Here is an 18,811-nt window from a genome sequence, read left to right as displayed (position 1 = left end):
ATTCACGAACTACTGAGAGAAGACGAAGTCCGGCAGCCTGGAGAGCACGAGACAACGACCAATGCTCTTGGGCCAAGGCTGTTGCATAGCCGGAGCTGTTTGCAAATAAACCCCCTTATAGTTTGGTGGCGATGCTGGGTATTCTCCCAGTCTCCTAACTTGGAACTATGAAGCCGTACCTTACCTCCAGCTCTCAGCGATGCCGGAAGAAACAGCCACGCAAGGCCCCTTCCAGACTCAAGCCCGTCTGTCCCAGCGTGCTGCCTCAGCGTCACCCCCCGATATTCAGCTGGACTGGCGACCAAGACATCAAGGACTGGTTGGCAACTTACCAGAGGGTGAGCGCAGTCAACAAATGGAACAATGCGACTAGGCTGACCAATGTAATCTTTTACTTGACCGGCATCCCTGGTCTGTGGTTCCGAAATGACGAAGTGGAGATTAATAACTGGGCGTCATTCAAGACAACATTTTCCGAATCTTCGGCCGCCCTGCGGTACGCAAACTCCACGCAGAACAGCGACTTCGTGAACGCGCTCAACAACCTGGTGAGAACTTCACCAGTTATATTGAAGACGTCGTCGACTTGTGTAGGCGTATAAACCCGTCAATGCACGAGTCGGATAAGATCAAACAAATCTTCAAAGGAATAGCCAATGATGCATTTCAAATGTTATTGGCCAAAGACCCATAAACTGTCACTGATGTCAGCTTGTGCCAGAGTTTCGACGAACTGCGCAAGCAACGCGCCCAGACTCGACGCCCTCTGGAAGAGAACGACTCGATCGCGGCCTTGACTCTGGGCGACCAGAATGCACTGTTGACTTCAGATCAAGCAGTTCGTACGTGAGGAGGTCGCCCGACAGCTCTCCATTTTATCGAGCACACCCGAGCCAGTACAGGCACAACATCTGGCACCAGTCATACGACAAGTAATACGGCAAATGTTCTCAAATTAGGCGGTCCAGTCGACACGGTAACATAATTTCTGGGTGACCATATGTCACCGCAGACCCAGAGAGCCGCAATCAACCCTGGGCTGGTATAACGTAAAACTATTCCAATCTGTTGTTATTATTGCAATAGTAATTACATGGACACTCCAGGTGCATTTTTGCCGTCGCCATGATGTTTCATATAAAGTCCAAGAGTGATAACATTGTCGCGCGCACCGTATGTGGTAGTGAAAGCGTCCGAGGGTGAGCCGACAATGGCGGCTCAATCTCGCGTGCGCAAAAGAAGAAAGCCGGGAGGAAGCACACCGTCTTCCGTCGCGTGCAATGCACCGAAGGGTGGGGAGGGGTCTTTCTACTCGGGCAGCTGCTGCGTAAGGCACAGCCACGCGGGCCCTATCTTGAAAGAGATTTGAGTGCACCGGTGCCAATAGCTTTGTGTGCGCTGTTTTCGCCGCTTAGTTCGCGCTGAAGCAAGAGGCAGCACGAAAGTCAATTTGCTCGCTGCTGCAGCCGCACTTCCTCACTTCAGCATTTTGAAAGCGAGTTTCCACGGTCACGAAGTGAGACATGTTTCTGTTTGCCTGTGCGCGCGACACCATGCTAGTTAATTTAGTTCATAAGTGAATGTTTACGAGCTTTTACGGCCGACAAAACTGCTATCTTTACTTGGTATAGCTGCCTACTAATTTGCTATCACAATTGATGCTTTGCTTTTCGGGCGAAAATGCGACTTTTTATTGACCTATCATTATAGCCCTTCATGATAGGTCAAAACTGCTCAGGCCCTGCCCATGTGGACATAAAAACATATTGGAATTTTTTAACATTATAGTGGCCTTGGGGACAGAGACGCCCAGCCCGCTGAACCCACTGCAGCGCGCGCCTCCCTAATATTTAGTTCGCTCGCAGCGCACTCAGCCTACTTTTTGGTGTTTTGTGCCTCAGCTAAGGAGCTCTGCGCCGCTCGGTCCACTTAGCCCTATTCCAGTACACTCTAAATACAGCCTCAATGGCTATTGCTACAGCAGCGACAACAGCCAGGAGTGGCCACAAGCCCACCGGCCACTTGCCGTATGGGCCAAAAAGCGCAGTGTTCTAAGTGCTAAAATTATGAGAAAATGTGCGGGAGGCGCCGTCGCACGGTGTGTGGAATGTGAACGGCTGCACTCTCTTTCGTAGAATGAATTCGCTCGCTGTTCGCGGCCACTGCCGACGCCATTCTGGCACAGCGTGGTGCAATTTCGGTCAATTTTCTGTGGTTGGTGCAGTTTGGTACAGGAATTTGCGTTTGTATCAAATAGCGCGGTAGTTCCATTCCTGCTGTTGGCTCTAGGCCCCCGCTGTTGCTATTTTCCATAGATTCTGCCGCCACGCACCACCGCAGTACTGTACCGGGTGCATGAGGTATTTGAGAACACTATTCCTTATCGCTATAGACACCAGCAGGTTCATCTTATTTATCTAGGCGTGCGGCTTCTCGTTGGTTGACCCCTTATCATTCATACTGCGCGGTTTGTTCAAAGATGGAGGCGTACAGGTTGACGCAGGAAATGAAACGCCATGCAGTCCTCATTGCCCTGGCCACACACCACAGCGACTTGGAAATTGCCACCTTTCTGAATGTAGCAAAACCTCTCGTTTACAAGGTGCGGACAGAACTGATGTGTTCTGGCGGTGACGTGGCATCTGTGGCAAAAAGGAAAAAGCACAGTCAGCGGTCAGATGTCGTCAGAACCCCCGATTTTCTCCAGCGGTGGAAAGTCATTGTGAGTGACGACCCAGGGAAGTCAATAGGGCCATTGCAAACGAGCTCCAAGTCGCAGAGTCGACTGTCAGGCTTGCTGTGTGACTTGAGGTACCATTCCTATGTCATGAGGAGGGAGCAATTCATGTCCAATAACACTCGGGAGAATTGTCTGCTCCGGTCCAAGCGCAAGCTGAAGAGACCTAAGGAGTCTGGAATGCTCTGGTTTTTTTCAGATGAAAAGAACTTTAACAAGACCAAAAATTTGAGCGCCGTAACGACAGATGGCTTTGCGCAAGCGCTGATCAGGTGCCTTCAGTGATGCACACAAAATTTCCGCCGTCTGTGACGGTGCTAGCTGTCGTCAGCAACAAGGGTGACGTCATGCCGCCAGACTTTTTTGCAGGACTCCGCGTTAATCATGCCACCTGGAGGTGCTTGTCACCATTGTAAAGTCCTGGACAGAGACTGTTTCAAAAAGAAGACCTTATGTCTTTCAGCAAGATTCAGCTCCTACCCACACTGCCTGCGTCACCCAGGAGTGGCTGACTGACAACTTCTACGACCATGTCACTCCCAACTTGTGGCCTCCTAGTTCTCCAGATTTAAATCCGCTCTACTACTATGTCTGAGATGTCATTGAGAGAGAGAGGCCAAAAAACAGCCACATAATACAAAATACTTGCTGAAGGCCACGATTGCTGACTATGGCCAACATCTCTGAGGACTACCTGATCCGTGCATGCAGCCGTTTCCAAAGCCGAATTGAATCGGTTATTGCTGCGGATGGTGGATTCATTGAGTAATTGTGGAAATAAACCGTTAGAGAAGTATTTCCCAAAGTTTGGTGAAAATATGTCTATTTTTGCTGAAGATATTCTTTTTTGCCTGAAGCCCACATTGAGTTCTCAAATACCTCGCGCACCCGGTATATACTAGGAAGACACTCCATGTCGCCTACAAAGCGTATTGTTTCTTTCTGTTTGTTTATTTTTCACATTCCTTGCCGTGGACACCGCGACTGTTTCGCTTGAGGCAGACACCTCAACTATTTCAAAGTGCAAGCACATGTAAACGACACCGCCCAGAAAGTGCAACCGTGTAGCATCCCCACGAGCGCGGAGGTTATATTTCTCTGTGCGCACAGCTGGTATGACCATTGAAACAAGCGTGAAAGAAGGAAGAGATGCGCATCTGTTGCTAGGTGACACATGTGTAGGCAGAGCTTGCGCTTGCAAAACCTGATGTGTCGTCACCTCCGCAATAGGAGGGGAAAGAAAAAGGGGGAAAAAAAGGAAAAGAAAAACTCCTCTGCCGGCATTTTTTTTCTTCCTCCGCTGCCGTCTCAGGTTTTTTTAACCAATCTGCCACAGCATCCACTTTCTACACATTGTCGTCTGCTAGCCTACTGTTCCGGTTGCTGTAGGATAAACAGAAATCTAAGAATCCACACATTTCGTAATATTAGTTCATAGTACTGAGGTGTGCTTAACATGACACGGAAACTGAATAACGATAGTTATTCTCATAAGTTCGGTATTCTGAAGTTCGTAGCACTGAAATCATTGAAACCATATGAAGTCAACTGGGGATTTCTGAAAAGTTTGTTAATCTGAAAAATTCGGAGTTAGTTCGTAGTAACGAGGTTTTACTGTACACTGTGCGGGCTGGAGAAGTGCACCTATGTGCAGATGTACAGCATGCACCAATAAATGGCCGATACATGTGGCAAATCTAGTTACAGTCCGTGCTCACAGTCCTTAACAATCACTTGCATCCAATATTTAAGCAATGGTGACAACCAACAAATTTGGCCAACACAGAGGCCAATCTGCTGCCATCACTTGTCATGTCAAGTTTTTTCGGCCATCCAGAAATGCTTGCTTGCTATCCAAGTCCGCACAGTATCAACCACCGTCTTGTAGCTACAACTATTGCAGCTAAGTATAAAAGTATAAGAAACAAAATCTGGAATGTTGTTTGCAAGCTAGATAATAGAATCTAAATCAAAAAGGAGTGATACTGCAGTGAATGCAATATTTGAATTTTTATGGGCGTACAGTAGGCTTTAACAGGAAAACAACAAAAATTTGTCCCTACTTTTTGCTATGCATTGTGCTTTATAGAGCCCTACACTGCAACAACGCAAATGGATCTGTGCAACTCCATCACATAATTTTTAACCGTTGCTTGGATATCACATGCATACAGTTGACTGTTCACAGGTGATGTGACCAACGCGAAGAAATGTCAGTTTCCTCATTATTTATACTCGTCCTAACTTGCCCTTATATTTGACACCAGTTGAGAGGAACTGTTGATTGCTTGCCACAATTTTAGTACTAAATACTCATACACATTGGCCAGAGGTTTGATATACCGTCAACAACCTATTTTTTGGACATGCTGATAAATCGTACGTCTTTGCAGCACTGCTACATCCTACCCCACAGAGCCGATCTACAATGATGTTAGAAATTTCATGGCACTTATTATGTTCCGATTTTTAAAACTTATTACATTGACCACAGGTGCGAAATGGGATTGATCCAAGTTTGTTGCACTAACTATGAACCGAAGCCACGACTGCTGCCATTTTGACTATCCTGCATCCTCGAACCACTGTTCTTGCACACCGATGTGCTGGCAGCCATAGCTATTTGTGTTTGGCAGTTTGGCACGTTTAGTTTGTGGTCGTTTCGTTCTGTCGCCATGCACTCCTCAATGCCTGGTTTAGCCACTTCGAAGCTTACTACCAAGCCTCCAACTGTTCGGTGCAGTGATTTTCAATGAATGAATTCACCATCGTCAGCAGCATTGACTGCGTCCTTCATCATCTTCACTGACAGCTTCAAAGTGAAAAAAGCACTATCAACGATTGACCAATAGATGACCACAGGTGTTTTCATTCCCAACAAAAAAAAAACATCTGAATGATTCACAGATGCAGACAATCTCTATGTGGAATCAACTGACAATGAAATCGTTCGTCAAGCAAAGGCAGATTCGGACACTTAAAATGAAAAGAAAGCGCCTGTAGACAATGTGGAATTGTCAGTTGCGTGAAATCAACAAACAATGAAATCGTTCATCAAGCGATAGCAGATTCAGATACCGAAAATGAATAGCAAGCGCCTGTAGACTAAAATATAGACAATGTAGACAAAACTTCAATGTATTTGGGTGCAATATAATTTGCCTCAACTATGAAACAGCAGTAATCAAATTTTCACCACCGCCCCTTACCGCCATTCACTGTCAATACATGAGTGAAGATTTCCTGGAGAACATCCTGCCTTAGAGAATCAATCCTAATTGCTCAACTGTGCTCCCAGCAAAAGACAAATATTTCTGCGCTCACCTTTCCATCCGTACTTTGAGCCGTGCAGTGTCTGAAAGTGGCATGTTGAACTTCTTGGAACGCAGACTTATCCTCTGAAGAAGAAAAGCAACAAACAACAAAGGAACAAAGGAATTAACCTTGCTCAACATGGAATGCAGCAAAGCAAGCGAGAGTAACTACATATACAGTCGACGTCCGATTTTCAGACTCCCTAGGGGCGGCAAAAACATCAGAAAAATCAGGCAGTTCGAAAAAAAAATGAATGCACACATTTTACTGCCCCCAAGGGCTCAAATCGCCACAGGTATGACCCAAATAGCTCTAAAGGCCTGCCAGTACAATTATTAGGTGTATCAGTGCTTGTACTGTGATAGTACACGGCAGGTGCATGCGTTTTAATTAAGGAAAACATACCGTGACCCGAGACAATTGCCCCTTCCCACTCTTGGTATGCTTCACCACGTAACACTGCTGTATTGAGGCGAAGCTGACTTCCGGGAACCGGCATTATGCAAACGTGTCGTAATTTCTGAGCTTCAAAGCCATTGGTGAGAATTACAAAGACGGAGTCGACATCATTGCTAACCACAGCACATAAAAACACGGCACCAAACACGGCACCAAACAGCAAGAAGTTTGGTAGCGAACGTTGAAGTAGCTAGGCCTTGCGTTGCCGCGGTGGTGGCTACGGCTGCCAGCGGATCTGCTTGCGAGAGCGCCGGTTCGAGGAAATGAGATAATTATATGGCAGCGGTGGTGGCTTCGATTAACGCCGTTTCGAACCTGCGGTCATGGCAAAAAGTTCGGAAAATCAGACGACAAATGTTTTCGAATTTCAAACCTTCTTATACATTGACCCTATGGGTTACATAGCGGTGCCCCGAAGGCAACCGAATTATCGGGCATCCAGAAAATCAGTCGTTGACTGTACTGCAAAAATCGCTCGAGAACGTAAGGTTACATCAAATTACTTATCTGTGCCCCTTTGTGCTTCTAGTATGTGACGTACATTTCGGTCACGAGTGCAAGCTATGCATTGTGGCCACTAGCCACAGAATATGCGTGTCACTCCACTTATTTTGGTGGTAAATAGCTTCAGATGTGCGATGCATTCCATCTAACACAGCGGAGCTGTTTAAGCCGACTGCCAGCCCGTTGGAGCGCGTACAAAATACCTCGCTGACCGATGACGTCACCGCACGTTGCCTAGCAACCACCTCGCAGAGCGGCGTGTGCTTCGCCTCCTCTGTGCCGTGCACATGTTGCCTTGACATGGGACGTTAAGGAAGAGAGCATGCGCATGGCGTGCGCTATGCTCGGGAGAAAGAGAAAGAAGTTGTAGCAACACCAATGAGGCAACGTGCAGAGCTGCTGCCGACGCCGTCCGTGTTTCCCAGCGTTGGCACCGAACACGCGCGGTGTCTGTGACTGCAGCAGGCACCTCTGATGGCGGCTCAGCATGTTTCGACCACCCAAGCCCCGGCAAGTGTGGAGGCACAGCTAGGCCGTGACGTCACCAGAGAGATAAAGCTCGGAGCCGCCGTGAGAGCAGCAGAACACTCGTTGACTGTGTTCTCGAAACAAAGACACTAACTCGTTGACTGTGTTCTCTCTCGTTCTCAAAGAATTAACTCTCTTTGACTTTGTGACGCGTACATGTAGCCTTGACATGGGACGACCAAAGAAGATCCGGACAACCAAAGAATAAGCCACTCATCTTGAAGCACGTCACGCAGCCAAGCGAGAATCTGCGCGTTGGCGGCGAGCCAATTCGGAATACAGTGCCTAGCAACACTTAGCATTTCCTAGAAAAACTTAGCCAAGCCTAGTAAAACCTGGAAGATGCTAGGTCGATCAGTAGCTCCACTGTTTACTCCAGCCTTGCACCACTAGTGCAAGCTGCCCACATTTTTTCTGCTACATAAAAGTACTAGACTTAATGTTGCATCCAATTACATGACGCATACCTTTCTTTCACATGTGACACACTATTTTTTGGTTGCATATGCAGGCAGTCAGAGAAGTTTATCTAGATTTCGTAGCGTTTCCTGCTATGCATGAAATGGAGTATCGTATTGAATGTCTCAGTTGTTACGCACCTCTTCCACAGAAAGTTCCTTCGTGGGCACCTTGGGAGCACCAGTCGTCGCTGCAGTCGCGTCGCCTTCGGATAGGGATGTCACTTTCAACCGAACCTTCTTCGCCTCGCTTTCATTCGAGGCTGGCTCCATGGCCGTAGGTGTGACAGCAATCTTTTGTTGTGTAGCAACAGGAGCAGCAGCAGCAGCTATGGATGGTGCCGTGAGGTTGCTAGCATCCAAGTTCAACTGTGCCGCTGCTGGCGGCTCCTTCGTGACAGGCGTTGCCAGCAGCTCTTCTTCACGAGCAAAAACATCTCCATTGTTGGCCTTGCCCTCTGTGGGAAGCAGTAGGCTCTCTTCAAGGAGGGCTTCATCTTCATTCACATCCACACCTTGATCCAGACCCTCTGCAAATAAGTGGAGAAATTTAATACACACTTAGAGCGTGGCAACATGCTATATGACGTTCTTTAGCTAATTAACAGCAGCCGAGCACTTGTTGGAGAAAACGAATTGAGTGTGATTACTAAACCTCAAAGCGCAGCATATTATTGTTACAAATTATTTTCGAAAAAGCTAGTGACCTTGATTTGCCAGCTACGTGCTCCGCGGATAATACCGGTTTATATAGACAAGTATACAAAAGTCCCGAGATTTTCGGACCACTTCACTTGCGCCCTGTGCAGGTGCCATGGCAAACTACCATGCACGCCTTTACTCCCAGGCTGGTGCCGCGAAAATAAAGCTTTGTCAGTGAAAAATATGACTCAGAGTCAGAAAGCGTACTACCAGATTTTTTGCTAATTGTAAGGTGAGCAATAAATACAATATAATGTGCCCCTCTAGATTGGGTGCCAAAAAGAGGGCAACTAATTAAGAGTAATTTGTTACCTGAATGTGTAATGAAATTAGACAAGTTACTTTTTAATATATTTATTGACAATACCTCAAGGACCCTGTACAACCGGTCTTACATGAGGGGTGGGTTAGTTAAGTTGACAAATACTGGCTTTGAAGTGAGCCAGGTTGACATGAAGGACAGTGTTTGAGGGGAGATTTTTAGTCGATGGCTGCTTGATAAAAACGATTGAAGGTGTGTGGCAGTATGGGCACAGGGAGGGTATACAGCTTTAGCATGGCTGATGTGCTGAGAGATGCGATGAGCTGGATTGATGGGAGAACAGCCAGGAAAGGCATGAAAAATTTTTAGAATTCACTGAGGATTATGATACTCCCTAATGCGAAATCTTTATTATGATTATATAGGTACACGGTTTATATTAGGAAGAGAACGCTGCGAGTAGCGTAGCTGGCGCGGACAATCTGTTCCGTGTGGCACATAGCAAACGAAGCGATGTGTGGCACAACTGCCTCACTAATTGGGAGATCGCGAGAGGCAGCGCGTGGGTGACATGTAAGCACGATTCACAACAGCTGCTGCAGACAGACCTCCGCTAATGCAGCGCTTTGTTTCCATACAGACGACGTGCGCTACTCTGGTACCATATCATAGTCGCATCGTCGCTGCACAGCCCGTCTTGTGGGGCACTACGCTTTTCTTCACGCGCTTTCGAGCCTTACGCGTAGTCACTCACGATCACCCCTTGCAGGAGCAGCTTTCCCCATCACACACGCTGGTACCATGGAATGACCTCGGCAATTGACGCCGCGGACACGCGTAGCCCTCCCCACCTCACGCCACACTGCCCCCCCCCCCCCCAAAGCGCAGATGAGATCGCCCACGCGGCGGCAACTAAACATGCGGAGGCTGCCTCCTCTCCACCTTTCTGCCTCATGTTTTCTTTCACCTCCCGCTGCCCTCCGCATTCGCTTTGATCTTTCACTGTGCTCATTCGCTCGATTACAAGAGACACCGAGGCACGCTGACGCTCAGCGCAGGAAAAGGCGCTTTAGAGCTGCACTCTGAAAATGTATGAAACAGTGAAAACCTTGCCGTTCTGCGGAGTATTTGAAGACTTGGTAGACATGCTTTTTCTTTTAGATCAGTTACGCGAGTAGTGTAAGAGTAATCAGAACATAAGAATATAGTGGCACGGTTTTCTATCTCTTCAATAAGATCAGTTAGAATTATGTTCGGTAGGATCCTTAACAGAGCTAGCACATTCTAATTTGGGTCGGTCTAGAGTTTTGTAAGCTAGTAGCTTTACAGAAGGGGAGCACTGTGCTATATTCTGCCTGAGGTAACCTAAAGTTCGGTTAGTGTTGTTAGTAATCCTGGTTATGTGCATTGCCCAAGTTAGGTTGTGGGAGATATTAATGCCTAAGTACATGGCACAAGAGTGTGAAGTGATGTCATTGCCATTAAGAGAGTATTTATACATTGGGTATTAATAGCATCTATGGAAAGAAACTAAAGATGTTTTACTAGTATTCACAAGCATTAACCAGTCACGATACCATTTACCTAATTTTAGTAAATCGTCTTGGAGAGCCAGGTTATCAAAGTCAATGATTGGGCGATAAATGACACAGCCATCTGTGAACAAGCATACCCTTGAATAAATATCTGCAGGTAGGTTGTTAATGTAAATTAGATAAAGGAGTGGACTCTGTTACGATCGGACAGTGGGAGCAGCGACCTTCAACCTTCCCCTGCATTCCTGTGATGAACTTCGTGAAGTTGAAAATACATAAATAAGCGGCGACACCATGGCAAGACACGTTTCAATGAATACGCGATTGCTGGATGCCACTTCGTCGCCGACCTTGACACTGGAACCGAGAAACTGTTGGGAAAGTGTGTTCTATGCCGTTTCGCTATGGCAGCTGCTAGCCGCCATGGCCGTTCAACAGATGAACCAGCTAATTGCTGAGCCATCCCAGGAGCTAAGACACACCAATTGGGTCAAGCGTGAACCCTCCAGTCTACGAGCGTCCCCTCCGACTGCTTTAATGGCTGCTTTAAAGACTGCTTTAATGAGTCAATTATCTTGGCAATACCCTCAGGGGAAAATGTGATGTCTGACATAATGTGGTAATCAAAGGGTGGGAAATGTGGGATGTCATTATTGAGTTCTTTAGTGAAAACCGAACAAAACACAGAATTGAGCATTTCCACCATTGCAATACTAGGAATGGGTTTACCAGTGAAGTCTTGAAGATAAATAGATGTTTTAGCTTGTTTTGGATTGATAATTTTCCAAAATTGTTCAGGGTTGGTTTGCAAAAAGCTGCACGATGCGAATTTGAAGAATGAGCATTTGGCTTGAGCCAAAGCAGAGTCAAACACCTTAGCGGCAGTGCAATACCTATCCCACGTGCATGAGTCACCGGAAAACTTAGTTTGCCTAAAATGACTATTTTTTTTTATTTTTGGGCCTTTTTAACTTACAATAAAACCATGATACGTAGCTCGTTTCTTTATGGAAGCTGTAGGGATGTATTTATTGATGAGCCTAAGCATCTCCAATTTAAAAAGCGACCAGTTTAATTCAACGAAGCAAAAAAAGAAGTCTACTGATAAGGAATGCCAAAACTCAGTTCCCTGTTAATACTCTCGTAATCACCCTTTTCACAAAGTGTTTTTTTTTTTAGCTTTAGGAGAATGTTTATGTTTGCATACAAAGGATTCGTGAATGGTTACGTGATCACTTATTTCATCAAGATAAGTGAGCCGGGGTATGTTAACAGAATGGGATGCAAATATCAGGTCAAGTAACGGAAGTTACAACTTGAGATGAGTTAAATGTGAGGCAAGCGTTAAAACATTACTCTCAATGTTGTGTTTTAAAGTTGTCAATGAAGGTTTGCACCAAGTAATTGAACAAAAGTTAATGTCGCCAAATAACTATAAGTTGACGTTATAAGCTGCAGGGCATGATGGAATTATTTCATAAAAGACGTATCTGAGTCAGTCGTGTGGCAGCACACACCAATGACAACAAGTGGATAAACAGCCCTGCAAAGGACAAAAGCCATTTCGAGGTTTAGAGTGATAGCAATAGGGGTGCAACAAAATGGTGAGCGGTGTTAAGAATGCCTCTTCCTCGTCTGTTCATTTAGTCACGCCTAAATATATCAAAATGAGGGGGAGAGAGCAAAACTTCAACATTGTTGATGAATGGGTTTAGCCATGTCGCAGTTAGTACAAGTTGGGAGCCAGATGACTTGATGACACTGCAAAATTTTTCACGTTTAGGTAACACGCTCCTGATGTCAGTAAACTGAAATGGTAATGAGTTTTCTACCTGATTGTTTGATGGCTGCTGCAACTTTTAATTTCTTTAATTCTATTAGGTGCTTTCAGGCTAGCCAGGTACTAGGCGAGAAATCCTCGCTAATGTGAGGATACATCGAGGAACTACATCTATCGTTAACGCAATAGATGTAGTTCTTCCGTTACAAAATTACCTAGATTAATTACGATGAAAGTATATTTATTATTTTTAGCAGCTGTTCTGTTATACGATGTATACTTGTGGTAATCCTTTAACAAATTTCTTTGTAAAGCGCCTCCCTTTATACTACTGCCCTCCAGGTGAATTTAAATTTTTTAATTTGAAGAAAGGATTGTTAATTTATTTTTAATCATATCACCCAATTCTTTACGTGTTCCTTTGCGAGAAATGGCAAGCACCGGAACAACAGTTTTACCTAGTGATTGACAGCTAGACGCTTCATTTATGGTGACATGCATCAAGCCGACAGGTTTTCTTAATTTCTTTCCAACATTTTGAATTCAGAAAGCCATAAAATGTCAAAAAAAAAATCCCCACCAAAAATTTTAATCTGCTGTGTTTCTTCTTTCTGCATTTCTTACGCGCAAGTGTGTGCGCACACATTTAGTAATTATGCGTTCACCCGGAAGGAACAGATCATTTTAGTGCCGAGTTCTCATTACTCTTTCCAGCTTGAAAATTGTATGTGAAGGCTCAGTAAAGGAAAGAAATTACATAAATTGAACACAGGCGCTTGTAATACAATTCTTCTCAAAGGCTGATGCACAATCGAGGCATCAAATGCTGCTAAATGTGATAATGCAATTGTTTTTAAACGCTTTACACGTGATGCAAGACATTTTCTCAGCAAGCGCAGCTTTCCTCAGCCTCTCCACACCTCCACCGGCCATGCGACAACCCTTGTCTTCGAGCACCACGATATGGAGAGTAAGGCGTTCACACCCCCTTCCCTGGCTACGCTCTTTCCAGTCTATTGAAGCCCCCCCCCTGCCCGCCGGCCAGAGTAAAGGCGTGCCATGCAATCTCAGAGGCCGTACAATCATTTAGTTGGTGCCTTGCACTGCCATGAAAGGGTGCCACAGGTACCATCACAATCCATAGAAAGACTACTGGAAAACGGTGAATTAGGGTTTGATTTATCCTACATGCGTAATGGGCAAATGGTGCAACAGAAGGTCCCTGAACTAATGTATGCGGATGACATAGTGCTACTAGTGGACAACGCAAGAGATTTACAGACACTTGCGAATGCGTGTGGCAACGCAGCGACTAATCTAGGCCTTAAGCTTTTAGCACCGAGAAATCGGGAATTATGATTTTTAATGAAGAGACAAGTAATTATGTGGTGTCAATTCAACAGCAAGTCATACCCATATTCAAGCAATGTAAGTACCTCAGCATATACATAAACGAAAGACTTACTTAAGCACCCACCAAGATAATTTGAGAATAAAGGGGAAGCGGAATGCGGCAATAATGAAACATAGAGAACTGTGGGGCCACAATAAATATGAAGTGGTGCGTGGAATCTTGAAAGGAGTAATGATGCCAGCGCTAACGTTTGCAAATGCCATTCGGTGCTTAAAATGAGATACTATCTTGTCGGTGTTGCAAGTTAACCAAACATTGGTAGGCCAGTTGGCTTTGGGAGCCCACGGCAAAACCCCAAATGAGGCCATGCAGGGTGACATGGGTTCAGCCTCGTCTGAAGTCGGAGAAGCGCCAGAGCAAAATAAGTTTTGAAGAAATACTCAGGAACATGTATCAAAATAAATGGGTGGCTAAAGTACACAAGTATCTGTACCTGAAAAGCGTGGACACAGAATGGAGGAAGAGGTCAATAAACTTGGCAACCAAGTACAGGGTAACTGAAAGTGTAAATAGGCAACCAGGAGTTATCAAAAAGATTGAGAAATGGAGACAGTAAATTGGATGCAAAGAATGGAAACAAAAAAGACCATGGAGATTTACAAGAATGGGACGAAAGACATCGGAAGAGAAAATCTGTCCAATAACACGAAGGGTAGTGCCTTACTATTTGAGGCTCGAGCTGGTTGCCCAAGGACAAAAACATATCGGAGCAATTACTCGCAACAAGATGAAGCATGTGTATGCTGCAGCAAAAATCCAGAGACCACTAAGCACCTCCTAATGGAATACGAAGGTATTCATCCCGAGTGAGACCTGTAGGTAACATACATCTTCCAGAAGCACTTGGATTTAAAGTGGACGGAAGCATCAACCAGTCAGCAGTCGAGATAAGTAAGAGACGTTTAGAGTACTTGTGGAAAAAAAAAACAGGAAAGAGATTGATACGACGAGATCCATTACAGGCATAGGTGGCGGTACAAAGTAGATAGAGAAGTTTTTGAGGAAGGGAAAAAAAAAAAAAAGGTTGAGATGGTGTACAAAAATGCTAGAATGGAAAGCATGTATACCACAGGTGGTTAACTCAACCAGGCTACATGACTATTTGTCACTGCCTCTATTCAAAGGGGGTGCCAATAAATCATCATCATGTTTCTTTTTCGAGTATATATTAGCAAGCTTGCACTGCTTCATCTTTCAAGGGCTTAAAAACTTTCCAGACAGTTTATTTTTCTAAAAACTTAACACAACATTCACAAAATCATAGAATCGAGCCCAAATCTGTAAATTTTACGAAAAACTTGGAAAGCTGGATGGTATGCATACAGCACCTTTCAGTTGAAAATGCTAGCACTAACTGATAGTAGATACCAAAATGCACCCAAAAGTTACTCCGAGTCATGCAAAAAAAAAAAAAAAGCTTTTGATACAGATGTCTGCCAATTCGATGCAATGCAACAGCTACTGCTTGGAGTGAAACAATAGTGCTAGGCAGATTTTATTGGAAAAAATTAGGTGAGTTTCAGCACTGCACAGTGCACATTCCACAGCACATGCATACTTGCATGAAAACAACCGTCACGAAGCACCCATAAAAAAAATCAATGTCAAATAGCTTCTTGCCATCCCAGATATGCTGTGCGGCAGTGCTGCTAGTGCATGGCTAATTTCAAGGTATAAAAATTATTAGGGTTTTCAAATGCTGTGCATCCAGAAATCAGACAATCACCACCAGCACTTCCACAAGGCACAGCATCTTAATTTTCTGTGAGTGCTTTGACCTAAGAAGTCCTGAAACAATAGCATGCATTTCCCAAGTTGCCTGCTTCATTCTAATGCACATTCAAATTATACACCCACCTACAACAGGACGAGCTTGCCTTGCAGCACACTAACTAGATACCTGAAATGCATTATACCACTAATCACAGTTTCCTTAAGAAAAAAAAAAAGGAACAAAACAGTCTATAAATAAGACTTATGGAAAAAAAGCAAGCAAGCACCCTTTTATTTTCATCCTGCCTGCCTATGTTTTTAAAAACACCAATGTTGGTAAATGGTTCGTAATATGCAGAATTGGCTAACATTTTACTACTTACACACCCTAACTGAAGTGAGAATGTTGGACAGGACTTTACTGCTTTAGTAGTTGCGCGACTTGAGTAATGCATTCCTTATTGCGAAGCCCTTTTATGACGTAGATTCAACCTTTAATTTAGTTGTGCTCTGTGCAAGGGAGATGATACTGGCTCAATTGTGCTGAGCCTTGTCGCCCTAACTCTGTACCAACCAAGAAGTACTGTGACCTAGATAGCTTGGGCATTGCAAAATTAGAGCCATAATGGCAAAGAATTTAATTGTTTCGGCCATGCTATTCGAGACAAGTCGTTTAGATGCACTTGTAGCCTTTCACCCTCTACATAATTCACCCACATGGAATAAGTGCATTAGCCTAGGCCATCCACAGTGCTTCTACAGTAGAAAAACATGGCTAGATAATGAAAAATGTGCAGAATAATAAAATAGGCTGTCTTTTGCAATACATGAAGACGCTGAAAGTGTATAGCATGCAAACACAATTTCTATAAGACCTCAGCAATTTAAGGAGATAAAGTATTCGATTATTCAAATAAGCATAAAATCAAGCTCTACTAGCATCCATATGCTTCTTGAATTTGCATGCTTACTCCCAAATTATGTTAAAATTGTAGCTTGAACTTGTGGATGTCAAAGGTAACTATTGCAGTTGAAGCCACTATCATATAAATATACAACTATTATTAGCCTTCACCTGCTGCAACACGTGTGAAAAATAAATGAAGCAGGTGATTCTCAAACAAAGCATATAACAAGATTAGTGGGTTCGAGGTAAAATCACATTGTTAAGGCAGTTATACAGCTCTCTTACACAGACCATAATTCTACTCCAAGGTACTCCTGTCACAAGGACAAATTTAGTGTTATTTTGAGCGAGTGCACTTCGCCGCTAGCGTCATTTGCAGGCGGTCACATGGGAACACTTCGTGCCACTCACTGCAGAATGCACTGAGCAGCGAGTGTGCTCAGCGAACGCACTCTGCACCGGCTGTTCACTTCGCTGCGTCGAAGTGTGTAGCGTCGGTAGCAATACTAGAAAGGATACATAAACTTATATTGAAAGCCGATTCGGTAGCAATTTTAAACCACCTTTTTTCATGACTGGAAATGTTATAAGCTAAAAAATTTGCTATACTCAAAAAAAAAAAAAAAAATGCTACGGTACACTGTTCTCGATCTCAGGCTGTTTATGTGTAATGGCGGCACAATTGTTTATGCCTGTGCTAGCCACCCTAACTGTGCAGCCGCCGCCGTTTTTCCCAAGTTTATTGGACGGAAGTAGAGCATCAATGACGACATGGTAGCATCAATGACGACATGGTAGCATCAATGACGACATCCTTCGTCGAGCATGAGTAAAGGTGGAACGCTGCCCTTGCTCAGCTGATGAAATCATGCAGAGCATGACGGTGCGGCCATTTAACTTCTTGGTCATTTTACAGCCAAGCTGACTGCGCCTCGCTTGTGTCTTTAGCAGACATGCTCGTGAATATGCAATATTGACTCAATTCTCTGTACTGTCCCAGCGCGTGAAAGGCGAGTGGAGTCTCGGAGTGGTCCATAAGCTACAAATAAGTGCTGCAATAATCCGCTCCAAATGCTTGCGATCCATCTGTGTGATATCTGCAATGGAATCCAGCATTCTCCCTCTGCTCGCCTTGGATGCGACGCTCTCTTGGCCTGGCTCGTGATGATCGATAATATTATTGTGGTTGCCAATGAACTCCTTCATTTACCCTAAACTTTATTCTAAATGCCATTTTTACCTATAACACACTGCTATTTTGAAAACCATGCTTAAAATAAATATATGCTGTGCCTACCGATTCACCCATTACCAGTGTCATCAATTGCAAAGGACACTTTTCTCTCTGTGTAGCAGCGCGCCGCTTAAGTGTCACTCACTGCGCTGAAGTACACTTGCTCGAAGTGACACTAAGTTTGCCGCTGTGACACAGGTATAACTAACTAAAAAATGCAATACGAATTTCACCACCACTCAACTTGACACAAAGTTGACCATGTACCGCCGTCTTTGAAGACTTCACCTGAGGCGGCGACTGGACAATTGAAAGCACGAATGTCTCATTCGTAATGAACTTTGTAATCCAGCACATCACAGAACTTAGGTTCGGTAAGTTGAGTATGTTTACCATGAATATATTTTGCTTTAGTTCGTAGAATTGTGCACATATAGCTAAGTCGGTCGCAAATCCTCATTCCGCGTCACTGCGCCCCATAGACGCAAATATAAACCCCACAATCGTGACGCGAGTTCAAAGCTAGTAGGGACATATGTTAACAAAATGCGTAAAAAGGTGCCGTTCGCCTTGAGGTGTGACATAATAAAGGACCACATAATGAAAAATCGTCGCCTTCCGAGCCGCAGAAAACCACGCAACTCAGTAAGTTACGAATATGAAGATGGTAAATCGCATCGCAAACTTACCATCAAGCTGCACGTCGCTCATGTCTGCTGGAAACCAGGAAGAAATACGGCAGTTAGCAACCGGCCAGAATCTAGAGCAACTTCTATGCAGCGCTATGCAGTAGTTACCTTTGGGCAATCCAAGAGCGGCTTCAAGGCGCTCTGCCAGTTCGCTTTTGTTTCCCGCCGTGGAAAGGCCCCTAGCCTTGAGTTCTCTCTTTAGGTCAGCAACCTGCAATAATAACAGAGGAGAACACACAGCTTTCCCTGCTAACGTGCCCTTGTTGTATTTAAAAAAGCAACGGTTAACCCTGCGAAAATAACGCCAGAGATAATACATCAGTGTTCGCGTGGCGCGCTGTGGATGGGAGTTACATGTTACGCCATTCGCATAGAAGATGCGCTAATCGTACCTTCCGCTAATATTTAAAGCCTAGAAAGAAGAGCGAAATTTGGACAAACTTACCTTCATGTTACGAATTGAGTCCGCACCTACTATGTCCACGCTGTCCGCCATGGTAAACAATTTCTTTTTTATTCTCTCTCTCTCCTCCTCCCTCCCCCTTCTTCACCTTTGTTGCTCGCACGTTGTACA

The 18,811-nt window shown here is 44.7% G+C and overlaps 1 protein-coding gene across 2 annotated transcripts in view; it reads right to left on the bottom strand.

Moving 5' to 3' along the window:
* The window catches only part of LOC119441862 (SAP domain-containing ribonucleoprotein), a 40,447-nt gene extending 21,645 nt beyond the window's left edge, over positions 1-18,802 (bottom strand). The window contains exons 1-5 of one of the 2 annotated variants that reach the window (XM_037706497.2): positions 18,683-18,802; positions 18,346-18,448; positions 18,238-18,264; positions 8,143-8,531; positions 6,062-6,135 (exon numbers count right to left, since the gene is read on the bottom strand). In XM_037706497.2, coding sequence (XP_037562425.1) covers positions 6,062-6,135; positions 8,143-8,531; positions 18,238-18,264; positions 18,346-18,448; positions 18,683-18,733 — 644 coding nt within the window. In that variant the 5' untranslated portion in view covers positions 18,734-18,802. The remainder of the gene's footprint in view (positions 1-6,061; positions 6,136-8,142; positions 8,532-18,237; positions 18,265-18,345; positions 18,449-18,682) is intronic. The other variant, XM_037706498.2, reaches the window with a different exon arrangement.
* Positions 18,803-18,811: the final 9 nt, after the last annotated feature.

Source organism: Dermacentor silvarum, chromosome 2 (genome assembly GCF_013339745.2).
Source record: "Dermacentor silvarum isolate Dsil-2018 chromosome 2, BIME_Dsil_1.4, whole genome shotgun sequence".
Classification (NCBI taxonomy): Eukaryota; Metazoa; Arthropoda; class Arachnida; order Ixodida; family Ixodidae; genus Dermacentor; species Dermacentor silvarum.
The sequence above is the reverse complement of the archived record's forward strand: the minus strand, read 5'-3'. Positions and strand labels throughout refer to the sequence as shown.